Below are 15,439 nucleotides of genomic sequence, written 5' to 3' on the forward strand. Positions count from 1 at the left end.
TAGGAAAAGAGATACTTAAAGTAGTAGATGAGTTTAGCTATTTGGACAGCAAAATAACTGATAATGATCGGAGTAGAGAGGATATAAAACGTAGACTGGCTATAGCAGGCAAAACATTTCTGAAGAAGAGAACTTTGTTAACATCGAGTATAGCTTTACAAGTCAGGAAGCTTTTTCTAAAAGTATTTTTATGGAGTGTAGCCATGTGTGGATGTGGAACATGGACGATAAATAGCTTGGACAAGAAGAGAATAGACGCTTTCGAAGTGTGGTACTACAGAAGAATGCTGAATATTAGATGGGTAGGTCATGTAACTAATGAGTAGGTATTGAATGGAATTGGGAAGAAGAGGAATTTGTGGCACAACTTGACTCGAGAAGGGATCGGTTGGTAGGACATGTTCTGAGGCATCAAGGGATCACCAGGATAGTATTGGAGGGAAGCGTGGAAGGTAAAAATCGTAGAGGGCGACCAAGAGATAAATACACTCAGCAGATTCAGAAGGATGTAGGGTGCAGTAGATACTTGGAGATGAAGAAACTTGCACAGGATAGAATAGCATGGAGAGCTGCATCAAACCAGTCTCTGGACTGAAGATCACAACAACGACAGTAGTTTATCAGAGATTCGATTTTCAACTTCAAATTCTGTACAGTGCTTTTACGCCGATCGCCCAGCAGGTCTTCATGCCATCATTTAGAATTTTCGCAACATTTGAAAGGAGTGATAATTTCGTGAAACAAAGAAGACACTCATGCCCAATGCATTTAAAAAGTATTCATCAATATACTGGTTGCCTTTGGAAATATGTTATCAGTATTCCATACTCTCCCAATGTATTACACGCGGATTTTGGTCGACGATGAGAACTGTCATCGTCAATTAATAAACAAATTCCAGAACGACTGTAAGAATGATAACATCTTCTGAAAGTTGGCTGCAGTCGTTTTACTCTGGTTACTATTCAAATAGTTGTTGATGGATTCGGTCACAGTTATTTTTTAACCAATGCTTTATTTCTGATGTTGCATCAGTAAGCAGTGGCGAACGAACTGAATGCTGTAACCACTATGCATTTGTCTCAATTTAGAGTATGTGCTGACATGGTTTTACACCTAGGCTTCACTTACGAATGAAGGATCTAGATGTTTTAACTACAATACTTAATGACAAAGTTTGATAAACATGCAAAAGTAAGAAGATTTACATTTCCAGGAAGATTGGTACAGGGGCAATGTAAGTGTTACAGACACATTGTGCAACAGAAAACCTACTCATAGCGAAAAATAAGGTGACAATAACAGATAATTATTACAGTTCCAATACCTCTTCACAAACTGACTTGATAAATTCATGCAGTATTAAAATCTGCGTCCCTGGAGCCTATTTGTTTACAAAACAAAGACAGCGTATGTTACTTAGTTTGAACACTTCACTTTTATTATCCAGATATATGTGGCTTTGAAAAGTAAACACTTGTATAATTGTAGCGATATGAGGATAAATAATAAAAATAAAATTAAAAATAAATAACATGATTAACAACAACAAAATAACTTAACACTGTATGTCAGTACAAGTATATACAAAAATAATTTTAACAATATGTTTCAATAATTATAAAGAAATGTAGCACACTTACAGCTTTGAAGTATAGAGCACTGAATCGATTTTCTTATAGGTTTTCTAATGAAATAGCACTGTTTCTACGCTGCTAATGATATTGTCGCGTACGAATGAAAATATAAGTTTACATAGCGGATGAATAGAGACTCGAAAAATTCTGCGTTCTACCAGAAAAATGGGGATACACAATAGGGACTGTTTGCTGTGATACGACAGACTAAGCAGTTCCTAGAGAGCTAGTGAGTTAACGATTACTATTGCACAGTGATAACTTTCTATTGTGAAACTTGATAGCGTACCATGATCGTCAACTGTGTCGGCTACTTTGAGTATTTCTTGCTATTATGTAGAACACAATTTGCTGTCAGGTTTTCCATTTTGCTATAGTTCGAGATTTGTTACGGAATCTCAGTATTTCTGTCGACTCCGAGTAAGCTAGTTAGTCTTGCCAGTGTGTTTAAATGAATGTTTCAGGTGTATGTAGAAGATTTCCTTATATAATGATATTACAGACGAATTTTTAATGTTCCTACACTGATTCATAAAGTACGAGCGGTTAGTTGGATCTACAAACATTTTCAGTGATATTGAAATTCTCATGTTTGATTTGTGACGTACATCTATCCTATATTGTGTACGTTGTTTCAAAATATTGAAATTCTAAGAGTCGCTAAAGGATTGGAGCAGAAGTGAGACACCAGAAGGGCTATCCGCCTAATAAAAACTGTTGAATGACGTCTTAATAAAATCAGTCAGTGACAACTTTTTAAAAGCTACGCGGCACTATGTATGTTACAGTGCATATCAGAGTGACAACGAGGGTGAAAAGCATCTGGTTTCTGTATATTAGTTGCCACAAAACTTTTTCAACAAGGTAATTAAAGGATACTAATATACTTTAAATTCAAGATGCGTCCACTGATCAAAGCTGGAAGAATAAACTGAAAAAAGAAGGTCTTGTACATGGGTGCTCTGCGGATTGGAAATATTGGAGGCCAGCTTACGTGTGTCTCTGGAAAAAGAGGGAATTGATTGTGGAGAATTGTTCAGTTATCAGGTGATTTAGAACGAGATGAAATGCTGGTTTGTAATTCATGGCCTACAGGACAATAGGGCAAGGTTGGTTTATAGCTAATCTTACAATAAACTACTAAAGAGGTGTATCTGAAAATATACAGATTAACAAAACCAAATATTCTCGAATCAGTATTTCAGTTTATCACACACTTAAGATATTTAATTGTTAGCGAGGGGTATAGTGCCACAGTTACGTGGAGTCAAATTGATTATTTGTAATTTATATGTTTCAGTTTGAAATTCCTGAATGTTCTGTCTAATTCAGTGAACTCTAGTCGACCCCAATTACTCACTGTCGTATATACCACACGGAAAATATATCTCACGCAAATCATTCGTTAATAGCGTTTTTTCGACTAATATTTTCAAATTGCTGGTGTTACGGGTATGTACGTCTGGTGACCTATTTTCGGGATGCATGGTTGAAGATCGTCTAAAGAAGTAATTGTAAGAGAGAATATCAACACGAGAGATTCAAGCTGCGGCAGCTGCGCCATCTTGGTGCTGCAAGGGAATGGGCTGGTAGGCATGGTACGGCAAGTCGACGCTGCGTCGATAGGGCCCGCTGCCTCCAGTGCTCCTGTCGTAGTGGCCTGGGTGGTCGTATCCGCCGGAGTGTGCGAAAGCGTGCGACACGTGCGGCGTCTTGACGATCTCGTAGGTGACCTTCTCGTCGCCGCCGCCGGCCACCAGCTTCTTGAGCGCCACCAGCGTCGAGATGACCAACGCGATCTTGGCCACGAGGAGCGCCTTGGCGGCTAGGATGGCCACGCCCTTGTAGGCGATGGCCAGCAGGCCGCCCTTCATCAGCATCGCCATCAACATGAAGCTGCTGTACCGCTTCCTGTTGTAGCCATTTCTCCTCCTCCCTGCATACGACAACCATAGGCTTATTAATGCCTTTTGATAAGACTGAAAACAACGATCTAAATACAATTACAGTAAGCTGATCAGTCTTGATCGCAAAATACTTTATTCGTTGTAAGCGGTTTCGGTGTTTGGAGATCTTCATCAGTTCATTTAGTCTCATGCAGCTATCTGTGAAGACTGTGAGTGGAGCCAAACATTTAGCAAATTCCTATTCGTTGACAGCTGAGCAGATTCTGACGTTGGGCTTCGCTCGCCGTTTTCTCAGATCGCTAAAGGAGACACTTACTGGTCTGATGATGATCTCCAAAGGCTGAAACCGATTACTGTTAATACAATATTTTGTGGTCAAGACTGATTACTTCATTAAAATAGTCCTTTTACCTCCAGCTTCTCCCAAGGAATTATTCAGTATGCACCTCAGTTATCTTATGTTGGCTGACGTACGTAATAAAGCATATCGATACCAACAGTTCATTCAGTTTACTAAACATTACGTAAAAATCTATGTAGTCCAATACGTCGAAACGGGTATGAGTGAAATATATCTAATTATAATATTTCATGTCCTGTTGTTGTGGTAAATCAGAGATTTTTAAGAAAATCATTTTAGGTTATAGCCAGCGTCATTACCAACTACTAAAACAATTGAAATTACGACTTTTCGACCATGTTTGTGGTAGTCTTAACGGTAACAACAGCTGAATTCTAGAGATGCTGATTCCCAATATACTATATTTTTTTGGTCATGTGGCTATCGACGTCACATGTCACACACGAGGTCGTAAGCTCACTGGAAACGCAAATAATACGGTAAGCAGGGGAAGATCATGACTAGAATTCGGACCAGAGGACGATTGCTAATACGGTGGAAACATCGATGGTTTACTTTATTTAGTATTTTATGATTGCTAAACTAAACTTCTTCCGAAGAAGCCGTGAAGGTCCAACGGTACTGACCGACCCCCGTCCATCCTCAGCTCACAGGCGTCACGTGATGCGGGAAGTCAGCACATCGCTCTCCAAGCTGTATGTCAGTTTACAAGACAAGAGCCGCTACTTCTCAGTCAGGTATCTCCTCAGTTTGCCTCACAAGGGCTGAGTGCGCCCTGCTTGCCAACGACACTCGGCAGAACGGATAGTCACTCATCCAAGTGCTAGCCCAGCCCGCCAGCGCTTAACTTCGGTGATCTGAACCGAACTGGTGTGTCCACTGTGGCAAGGTCTTTGGGTGTTTATAGTGGTGCAGCCTAATGCCCAAAACGATTTTCCTCAAGTTTATTCTGGCCGTTGCACGCTACGAATTTACAACTTTTTTGTTTTGATAGTCGTTGTACGAAGAGAGGAGAGCTACAAAAAAGGAAAATTACGTAAATGTAGAGGGTTATTATGCAAAAGTGTCTTCCTAAATGTCATTCTAAAGACATAAACGTTATTGCTTCTCTGAATTGGATATTGGGGGGTAAAATTCCTAAACGAATCCAAGGGTATGCTACCACCGCAATTAATGCTGACTTCCGAGAGAAAATGGTAACTCTTGCAGGAATTACGTTTTTCTAACAGTTATAGAACATATTGAATATTACCTTGAAGTAAATGAGGTAGCGTGGCAACCAGTTGGAAAACATCTTACTTGTCTTCTACCTAAGTTTTTGCTCAGAACAGAGTTGAGCCACATTAGGTATTACTTCACTCGATTTTTTTATTGTGGTAATAGCTCCCACAGTTTGGCGAATGGTAGCCCATAAGTACAACCAAATGAAAGAGAATTTAACCGACTAAACATATTATAAGAGCCCTGTTCACTATACGGTAGTGAGCGAGGTAAGCTGCCCAGACGAAGTATCCAAAACAAGGAAATGCAACCATCTTGAAGACGTATGTTCTACGCCAACTTTGAAACAGCCATCAATTTCAACCGAAATGCTGGGTCAAAAGGAAGTATGCTTCCTGTTTGAGATCGAGAGAGTTAAAAACAGAACTATTAAAAGGTATATACAATGCAGTGATGGTTTAATTGACTTATCTGGCTTCTCGGCTCATTCTAAAAACTCTGACAGCCATCATCAGTCTTGCCTTTCTGCCCATGTTCTTGTTCCTGAGTCGCATGACACTGTGATAAATCTGTGAGACACATAGTGATGTATAGATAGTGTCCTGAACTAGGAAGAAATGAATCATACATAGAAAATTGGAATCTTAGCCTTGCTGGATTTGGTTGTAACCTCTCACTAGTCATCTGATATTGACGTTGATAGTCCACTGCCTCAAATTCAATGAGAGCTGTTTCGACTGACGGTGCACGTCTCCACCGTACGTATAATAGACGTGGGTCATCGGAGCCCACAAGCTGAAAGAACTTGCCGAGGTGACATTTATTTTACTGTGTTCTCCTTATTTCATGTCTATATGCCGAGGAGGGAACAACTCATCACCGTCGACGTACTGTCACACTACTTACGGCAAGGACATCAGTAACCACCGCCAATGAACGAACTGCAGCAGCTTTTATCGCCTCGAAAACATCACTGTCGCGCCAACTCTGGTAAAATCCATTTTCAAAGCAAACTGAATGTTAGGAATAATAAATTTGTAAGTTACCTCGAATTTTGTTTATCATCGGTACACAATGCTCAATTGGCTTTGTTTTCCGTCTCAGATTTATTGCATGTAATGTTGCGTGCATTAGATGAAATCATCGAAATATCGGTTTGCAATTAAATAATTAATAAGTATTACGGAACAGTTTCGCGGTCTCAGAAGGAACCCTGGATTTCAGACAGACCTCAGAAATATTCTATTGCCGCCAACGTAAGTGTCACGTAAGGACGGCGGTGAATAAGGAAATTAGGACTCTTGGCTTATAGACACTCGATTTTCGTTTGATTTGCAAGTGGAACGAGGAAGGGAATGATTAGTAGAGATACAAGTTATCCTCCACCACGCACCATATGGTGGCCTGTGTAGGAATGGTACTATAAAATTTACGTAAGTTAAGATTGCATTTCATTAGTACTATCGAAGAAGCAGGAACAAATTCAGATATTTGGCTGTCCCCATCAAAATTGACATAATATGTGTCGGTTTATGGAACGTTTGAAACGGAAAGTGATTTCATTTGTTAAATACATATACATAAACAACGATAAACTTTCATCTAAACTCCATAACATATTGTTTATAATGTACAAGATCACGTTTCATTTTATACAACTGTCTATTTCTATATGGGTATAATCTCAATATCGTTCGCATGATATGACGGGTAGTGTATTTCAAAATACCAGGCTGCAAACTAAGACAGGAGGCATATTCTTTACATCTTGGAATCTTAGTAATTGATTAATGATCATCAGTTTGCTCTTTTTTCTGTTCGCCAGATTCATTAAATATTCAAATACATCCTTTCATAGACATTGGTGATGTAAGCCTGCAACAAAAAATGTAAACGTCACCAGCCTCAAGAAAGACTGAGGGATTTTTTTTTTTTTCGGTAGACTCTGTGATGAGTACCAGTCGGCAACCTTCTCTTCTCAGTGACACAAGTTTCAAGAGCACAAACTACATGTCCTTCGATGATTTAAAACAAACAAAACTCAATGTCTAAGCAAAAGTACTTCAAGAGAGTAAATCGCGCTTTCAAAATTTTCGATCCGACATTTACTGATTTAAAATTCATACAGATTTTTCACACACAGTGAGATTCCTTTCATCCTGAACCTAAACAGTTGTTAAAGGTGAAGAATAAAGCATTGTACATTGAACTGAGATGTTTTTACTTAGAAGTATCTTTCCAAGAGACTGTATGGTCTCGAGATTAGATGATTATGACTACTGTAACAGATCATATTTGAAAAAAATATTTGAGCTGTTGGAAAACTCTTACGCTCATCGTCTAAGAAGTTTGGCATCAAGCTACAAGTAAACACTGTTTCTAAGTTATTTATAAGCCGAAGATTCAGCTGTTTGTTTACACTCCTAGTTCATCAGATATCGTAAATTTGAGGCCTGAACTTTCGTGTGCACGCACTGAACGGATAACTTGTTGCCAGCTTTTGGGAAAACAAAATGCCAGGAAGTGCTGCATGACAACGGTGATATTCCAAAGAAGGCCAATGAACTGTAGAACTCTCGACGTGGGAGAAACAGCATTTGCTCCAATGGATGAACAGAGCTCTATCAGTGCACATTAAGCTGCACTTGAAACGAATGTCACTTGCTGTATTGTTTTGAAACAAATACAACAGTCACAGTGACGTCCATATCATTCATAGAAATTAAAAGCTTTAACATCTGCCATTATGTTGAACTAATGTGTGTTGCAACGGTGTCCGATTCCTGTGCGGGTAGCTACAACTACATTCGCAGGTGCCTATTTCACAACTAACAGAATGGTCAGTATTGGTAATCATCTTGTATGAGCTGCTCAGAACAAATACGTTTGAGTTATGTAGAGACAGCAACACTTATCTGTAGCGAAATTGTGGTCAGACATAATTAATGGCTAGATATTGTCCTGTACTTACTATCCACTTATGAATACACCTGTATGCCCGAAAAACATTTCCTCCGTCTTGTTAGAAGAAGTTTCACTACTAGTAGTGCACGTGCGATAGGTTCCCTGTTAAGTTTACTACAGTCATTGCTGACATAAATTTTTTAGTGACATTACCGACCTAGATTGTCTATCCCTTACCAGGAGCTCAGAAAAATTTCTTCGCCGATGTCTCCTTGTAGAAGCTTCTTTATAATGTTGGCTCATTATATGTTTGACACAGTCATCGACCAAGATAAATTTGCGGAATTTTTATAATTACTTGACAGTTAAAACTGGTGCACCCACTAAACAATTTTGAGTAAAACAATTGTTGAAGTAAACTTAATACAGAAAAACGTGTTGACCAATGCTCTCAGCCAGTAAAATAAAGTTTTGTTGATTTTGTAGCAATCACTTGCATAGATACCTAAAAGTTCAATAGAGAAGATCCTGTTTTATGAGACGTTCTTCCACATGATTTAACACCATTTGATTTCTTCTTTCGAGGACTTGTTTATGAAACATTTGGAGTGACTGAAGAAGATCTCCTACATGAAATTATCTATATTTTTGACATTGTTTGAATAAAAGCTGCAGAGCTGCAGAGAAGTTGCGGGGACCCTGTTTAGGCAACTGCTGTGAATGTAGCAGCTAGAAGAAGTCGTGAATTAAAATTATTGCCAGAGTGTGTCTACAGAGAATTTCACCATGAGCAGAAGACCAACGGTGAATTTAAAATTTCTCATTTTTGTTTACAATTTTTCCATTAAGCCATATTTACAATAGGATACCCTCCCTCAAAGTAATACAGTAAAATTTAGTCATCATCCCTGCATATTTCTTCGTAGCAAGGAAAGTAGTGTTTTGGAAGACAATACGCCAATGAATGCTATATGTTCTGGATGTCTGAAAAACGTATCCATCAGTAGTTGGTACTTGTAACAACTAGAATGAAAGAATTATAAACACACGTGCAGAAACAAAGACTTCTTGCAATGTGGGCCACTTTACTTTTATCGAGAATGGTCAGTACTCTGTGGTGCGCGCTACCTTTGCGCTCACACTCATTGTTGGTACTACTTTCAGACTAGCACGTACAGTTGTCCCCTGCATCAGCTATTCTCTACGTTTCGTTTCTTGAGATAGTGTTGACGTTAGAACGGTGTTAATGATCCCATGAAGTGTGGGTAACGATGCTAGTGAGACTGTGTGCTATTATTCTCCGCTGGACGATATCCTCAGCGCCTCATTCCATCTGGGAAAAAATGTCATTCTTCGAGCGACTAAGAGACCTGGAATAATTTGTCACAATGGATAGGGATCGTGGTGTTCCTCGCAAATTTCAGACGCCGGATATGGAGGAACGAATGTTGCAAGCAGATGGTACTAAAAACCAAAGTGAGCGAAGAACTGAAAATATTCAAGGCATAGACCTCACTCTTGCGCTGTCATTTCACTAAGGCCAGTCACTTTCTCCAGGTACAGGAACTGGACAAAAGCGTGGAAGCACGACGAGAAATTCATGCTTGTACATAAATTCCGATGCTAGCCAACCAAGGTTGCCAGTTGCGTTGTTGCGTTTGACCACGACGGCACCTGTGCAATGTAACAACGTTGCAAGGACCATTCGTGGACACGCCACTGTTCTGTGTGGATGTGAGTGCATTATGCCGGACTTAAGTGGAATCGAACGTGTTGAAATACCTTGTGTTCGTTTGGTGCGTACTTCCGTAACCAAGTCAGCCGAAATGTTTAGTCTTTCAAGAGGCACCTTATCCAACATGTATACCGCATACAGGGAAAAGGAGAAAAGTACGATCTGGTAAGTCAAAAAGCGGACGAAAAGGTGTGCTGAGTGATAGTGACGGATTGTCGTTGAAGGAGATTGTGACGAAACATAAGAGAACGACAGCATCAAAAGTCAATGTAGAACTTGATGTCGCACTCGCGAATCCTGTCAGCATGAGAACAATATCAATGGAACTCCTTAGGACGGGATTGACACGACGAGCTGGAATTCATCACCGAGCCAAATGGCAGTAACACGAAAACATCGTGCCCAAGCTACACTACTGGCCATTAATACTGCTGCACCACGAAGGTGACGTGCTACAGACGCGAAATTTGACCGACAGGAAGAAGATGCAGTGATATGCAAATGTGCAAATGATTAGCGTTTCACAGTATTCACACAAGGTTGGCACCGGTGGCGACACTTACAACGTGCTGACATGAGGAAAGTTCCCAACCGATTTCTCATACACAAACAGAAGTTGACCGGCGTTGCCGGGTTAAACGTTGTTATGATGTTTCGCGTAAGGAGGAGAAATGCGTACCATCACGTTTCCGACTTTGATAAAGGTCGGATTGTAGCTTATCGCGATTGCGGTTTATCGTATCGCAAACATCGCTGCTCGCGTTGATCGACATCCAATGACTGTTAGCATAATATGGAATCGGTGGGTTCAGCAGGGTAATACGGAACGCCGTGCTGGACCCCAACGGCCTCGTACCACTAGCAATCGAGATGACAGGCAACTTATCTGCATGGCTGTAACGGATCGTGCAGCCACGTCTCGATCCTTGAGTCAACAGATGGGACGTTTGCAAGACAACAACCATCTGCACTAACAAGTCGACAACGTTTGCAGCAGCGTGGACTATCAGCTCGGAGACCATGCATGCGGTTCCCCTTGACGCTTCATCACAGACAGGAGCGCCTGCGATGGTGAACTCAACGACGAACCTGGGTGCAGGACTGACAAAACGTCATTTTTTCGGATCAATCCAAGTTCCGTATACAGCATCATAATGGTCGCATCCGTGTTTGGCGACATCGCAGTGAACGCACACTGGAAGCGTGTATTCGTCATCGCCATACTGGCGTATCACCTGGCGTCATGGTATGGGGTACAATTAGTTACACGTCTCGATCACCTCTTGTTCGCACTGACGGCACTTTGAACAGTGGACATTTCAAATGTGTTACGACCCGTAGCTCTACCCTTCATTCGATCCCTGCGAAATCCTAAATTTCAGCATGATAATGCAAAACGGCATGTTGCAGGTCCTGTACGAGCCTTTCTGGATACAGAAAATGTTCGACGGCTGCCCTGGCCAGCACATTCACCAGATCTCTTACGAATTGAAAACGTATGGTCAATGGTGGTAGAAAAACTGGCACGTCACAGTACCCCAGTCACTACTCTTGATGAGCTGTGGTATCGTGTTCAAGCTGCATGGGCAGCTGTACCTGTACACGCCATCCAAGCTCTGTTTGACTCAATGCCCAGGGGTATCAAGGCCGTAATTACCGCCAGAGGTGGTTGTTCTGGGTACTGATTTCTCATTATCTATGCTCTTAAATGGCGTGAAAATGTAATCACATGTCAGTGCTAGTATAATATATTTGTCCAATGACTACCCGTTTATCGTCTGAATTTCGTCTTGGTGTTGCAATTTTAATGGCCAGTAGTGTATAAAAGGAGCACGACGGTGTAATGGAATGATGGCATTCAGGGGTTCGTTGATGATAGGGCAGTTAATTAATAGAATTCCATGGACCCCTACTATTATTCTGCAAGATCGCATTACTATCAATCATTGTGTGCCTTTTCTGGCATGTGGGGCTCATGAAACAATATTTCTTCGGAAATGATGGTAACGCATTTCAATACGACAGGGCCCCTATACACATAGGTGGCATCGTACAGGACTGATATCGTGAGCACGACGATGAATTGTCCCGTCTGCCCTGGCCACCACAGTTACCAGATCTTAACATTATTGAGCGTTTGACGTCTTCGTTTGAGAGACAGATGCGTGACCACTATAGACCTCCATTTTCTTTGTATAAACTTGCCACCATGTTGTAGGAAGGATGTTATGAGAGCCCACCTGCCACGGTAGCCGTGGCGCTAACGCGCTGCTTCGTTGACTTGGTAGGCGGGCTGGCCCCGGATCGAATCCGTTTTAGGCGGCTTTCCACATCCCACTAGGTGAATACCAGGCTGGTCCCCATGTTCCGCCCCGCAGGCTTCTGAACACATTCGCACTATTCCATGGATTACACTTGGCGCAGACAATTGGGGTACACTAATACCGTCCGGGGGGTATGGAGAGGCGGCAGGAAGGGCATCCGGCCTCCCCTTAAACGTTAAGATGCCAAACCCGGCTAACGATGGCTGACTCTGTCTCACTGCTGGTCAAGGCTCAAGCGATAGATAGATAGATATATGGCCTTCCGCGGCCAGAGTCAGTCGACATAAAGGTTTTCTGGGGATGCTACTGCGTCACAATGTATAAAACTACTGCTGCTAGAGAAAAGCCAACGTTTCGGCCAAGGCTACAGCGGCCTTCTTCTGCTTCGACGGATTTTCTCCAGGCGCTGTAGTTTTATACATTACGAAACGGTACCTTACACGGAAAACTTTTGTGTTATAAGGTTACTTTGAAAACAATAACGGACCTATGTTTTCCCATTCCGAGAGGAATGGACGCTGTTTTGAAGTCAACACGTTTCCTACACCGTATTAGACATGTTTTTGTACAACTCTAGTTCCTCGGTAACTGACTGACCTTCCTCGGTCTGCTGGTCGTCTCCTTCGACGATGTCGCCGCTGGCGAGGTGGCCGTCGTCGCCAGTGAGGTTCGCCGCTGCCCGGACGGCCGCCCGGAGCACCTGCGGCACGCTGATCTGCAGCGAGTGCGAGCCGAGGAAGTGGCCGGCGGACTCCAGCAGCAGCTCGTCCACGTCACCCTCTGGACCGTCGCCGCCACCGCCGCCGCCGCCGCCGCGCGCCACGTCGTGGCCGGACGCGCCGCCCGCCGCCCCACCCTCTCCGACGGCCCGGTCACCCTCGTCGCCCACGTGCACCAGCCAGACGCCGTCCATCAGCCGGATCTGCGGCCAGCTGGCGGCCCGCTCCAGCGCCCTCCACGCCCTCAGCTTCAGGCATCGCACCACCTCGTCCTGCGCTCACAGGTCAACATACCACTTAACAGGCAGATGCCTTTGCAATACGCAAGAGCATTTGTGAAAATTGCAACACCCAGAAGCTGATGGATGGGCGATTGGATACTGAATAATTTCAGACGTATTTGTCAACACACTGGAAGAAAAATTTTGGGCTCTAAATGGCTATTACTGAACATAATCACATATTACAATAAACATGATCAAACTTTGGTAGTAATAGATGGAAAAGATTAAAACATCCAAATAGTTCATCAAGAAATCAACAACTTGCATTAAAAAATAAAATTTACAGTGTAAACAAAAACAAACATATCCATAAACTTTCTCGACCTTAAAATCAGTAGCAATGAGAAACACCAAGTGCTTCACAATTACAGAAAACCAGCTACTACAGGCGGCGTAATTAATGTCAAGTTCTTGTCACGCAGAACACAGAAAAGTGTATTTCAATCAAATAATCAATAGGCCAATCAACTTACGACTCCAACACCAAGCAATATAAAATGATCTATGTGAGTATAATGCAAGAGCTCTATGAGAAACACACGAAAACTAAAAATGAAACCATGCACAAGGACATAAAATCAACATAAGAGAACAAAACCAAACATAAATTAAAATACATACGAACAATATATTTCGGACAAATATCGAATAAAATAGACCAAATCTTAAACAAAATAAACATAAAACAAGCATAACGAACAAACAACAGTCTAAACTCGAAAATTCTTTCTAGAGAGAAAAATACCAGATTTTGCCAACCCTTGCAAATACAAAATTTCGTATAGTGAACTGAGCTAAATTCTGTATCAGTCAAACGAGACGACATTTTTGATTAGATTCAAAGAACACACGAGAAATTTTTGGAACAATCAATCAAGCTTTTACCTATATCTCAAAACCAAAATCGCAAAGCAGAATGTACAGAAAATGCTATACAAAGTACCTACATGGCCTACTATGAATGTCTAGCAATAATTAGAGATATGTGTGAACAGAAAAATCATCCAAAAGATATTCTCGGTGAACAAATCGATCATAAACATAAAAAATATCTAAGAAATTATATATACAACTTGGAAAACGAGAACGGATGAAAATCACACAGTAAACTGAAACAAAAGGTAATCATAGGAACAAATCGTAACAAAATTATAATATCAGTGAAATGCAACTAACATCACTGACCAGCAAAGTTTACATTCTACAGGTGAAGTATCAACTGGGAGAAAATATCATTCTAGCTCTCAAAAGTGTATAAAAAAAATAGAACTTATGTGCCTTATAACAATCTAGCAATGTGTAGATGTAACGATCTTGTGCCTAAATATATCAGTGTAAATATCAAAAACAGTTCACGCAGCACCCAAAAAGCAATGCCTGCTGCTCAGAAAATGTGTTTAAAATACGAAATCTAATCCATATACTCTAGAAAACAATAGATAAATTACGAGTTGTATATGACACATTTACAACTCGCAGACACCATTAATAATATGACAGTGTTCTCCCTCCCATCTGATCAACAAGGTTGAAAAGCACACAAAAACTGATGTACGAAGAATGGAAGCAGTTCACAGAAGAAAGATGAACCAATTAAAAAAACTCCAGTCACCACATAATACCGTTTCACACAGCCAAGAAAACCACACACACAAATTCTACCTTACAGACACACAGTTAAACAATAAAGAAAGACAGCTATTTGGAGAAAGGATTAAATTACAATGTAAATCCAAAAATAGATGAAGATTACTTATAAAATCTAATTATAGTAATAGAAAGTGTTTTGACAAGGGAAGATAGGAATGAAAACAGCAGTGCCAACATTGAACTAACTAGAGAATTAGTAAGAAAAGAAACCCAGAATATAACAACCAGCATAAAAACGCAACAACACAGAAACCACAAAAACACAGACTCTGCAACACCCTGAAAACTTAGGGAAAAAATTCAAAATGAAAATGTTATCATTTCAAAAGCAGACAGGGGGAACGCAGTAGTACTGGTAGACAAAGAACAATACATTGAAGAAACACAAGATTTCATCGCACAAAATAACATTACAAAATGAAAATCAGACCATACAAAAAGATTTCAGACAAAAGTAAAAATCTGTCTGAAAAATATTGACGTCATACTGGATAATACGGAGAAAAGAAGTTAACACTGATCAATCACACTGCACTGGTCCTCTGAATTCAACCAAAAATCCACACACCGAATCTTCCTTTCAGGCCAATACTGGAATCCTGAAAATCCCCCACTTACAAGCTTGCAGGATACATGTTAAAATTACTGTCTGAAAATTTCAAAGTAAAAGAAGACAGAACCATTAAAAAACACTATA

At 40.9% G+C, this 15,439-nt stretch overlaps 1 protein-coding gene across 1 annotated transcript in view; it reads right to left on the bottom strand.

Moving 5' to 3' along the window:
* Window positions 1-1,489: 1,489 nt before the first annotated feature.
* Window positions 1,490-15,439, bottom strand: part of LOC126354851 (uncharacterized) — a 36,550-nt gene continuing 22,600 nt past the window's right edge. The window contains exons 2-3 of the mRNA XM_050004839.1: window positions 12,687-13,080; window positions 1,490-3,573 (exon numbers count right to left, since the gene is read on the bottom strand). Of these exons, the coding sequence (XP_049860796.1) occupies window positions 3,179-3,573; window positions 12,687-13,080 (789 nt within the window). The 3' untranslated portion in view covers window positions 1,490-3,178. The remainder of the gene's footprint in view (window positions 3,574-12,686; window positions 13,081-15,439) is intronic.

Source organism: Schistocerca gregaria, chromosome 3 (genome assembly GCF_023897955.1).
Source record: "Schistocerca gregaria isolate iqSchGreg1 chromosome 3, iqSchGreg1.2, whole genome shotgun sequence".
Taxonomy (NCBI): domain Eukaryota; kingdom Metazoa; phylum Arthropoda; class Insecta; order Orthoptera; family Acrididae; genus Schistocerca; species Schistocerca gregaria.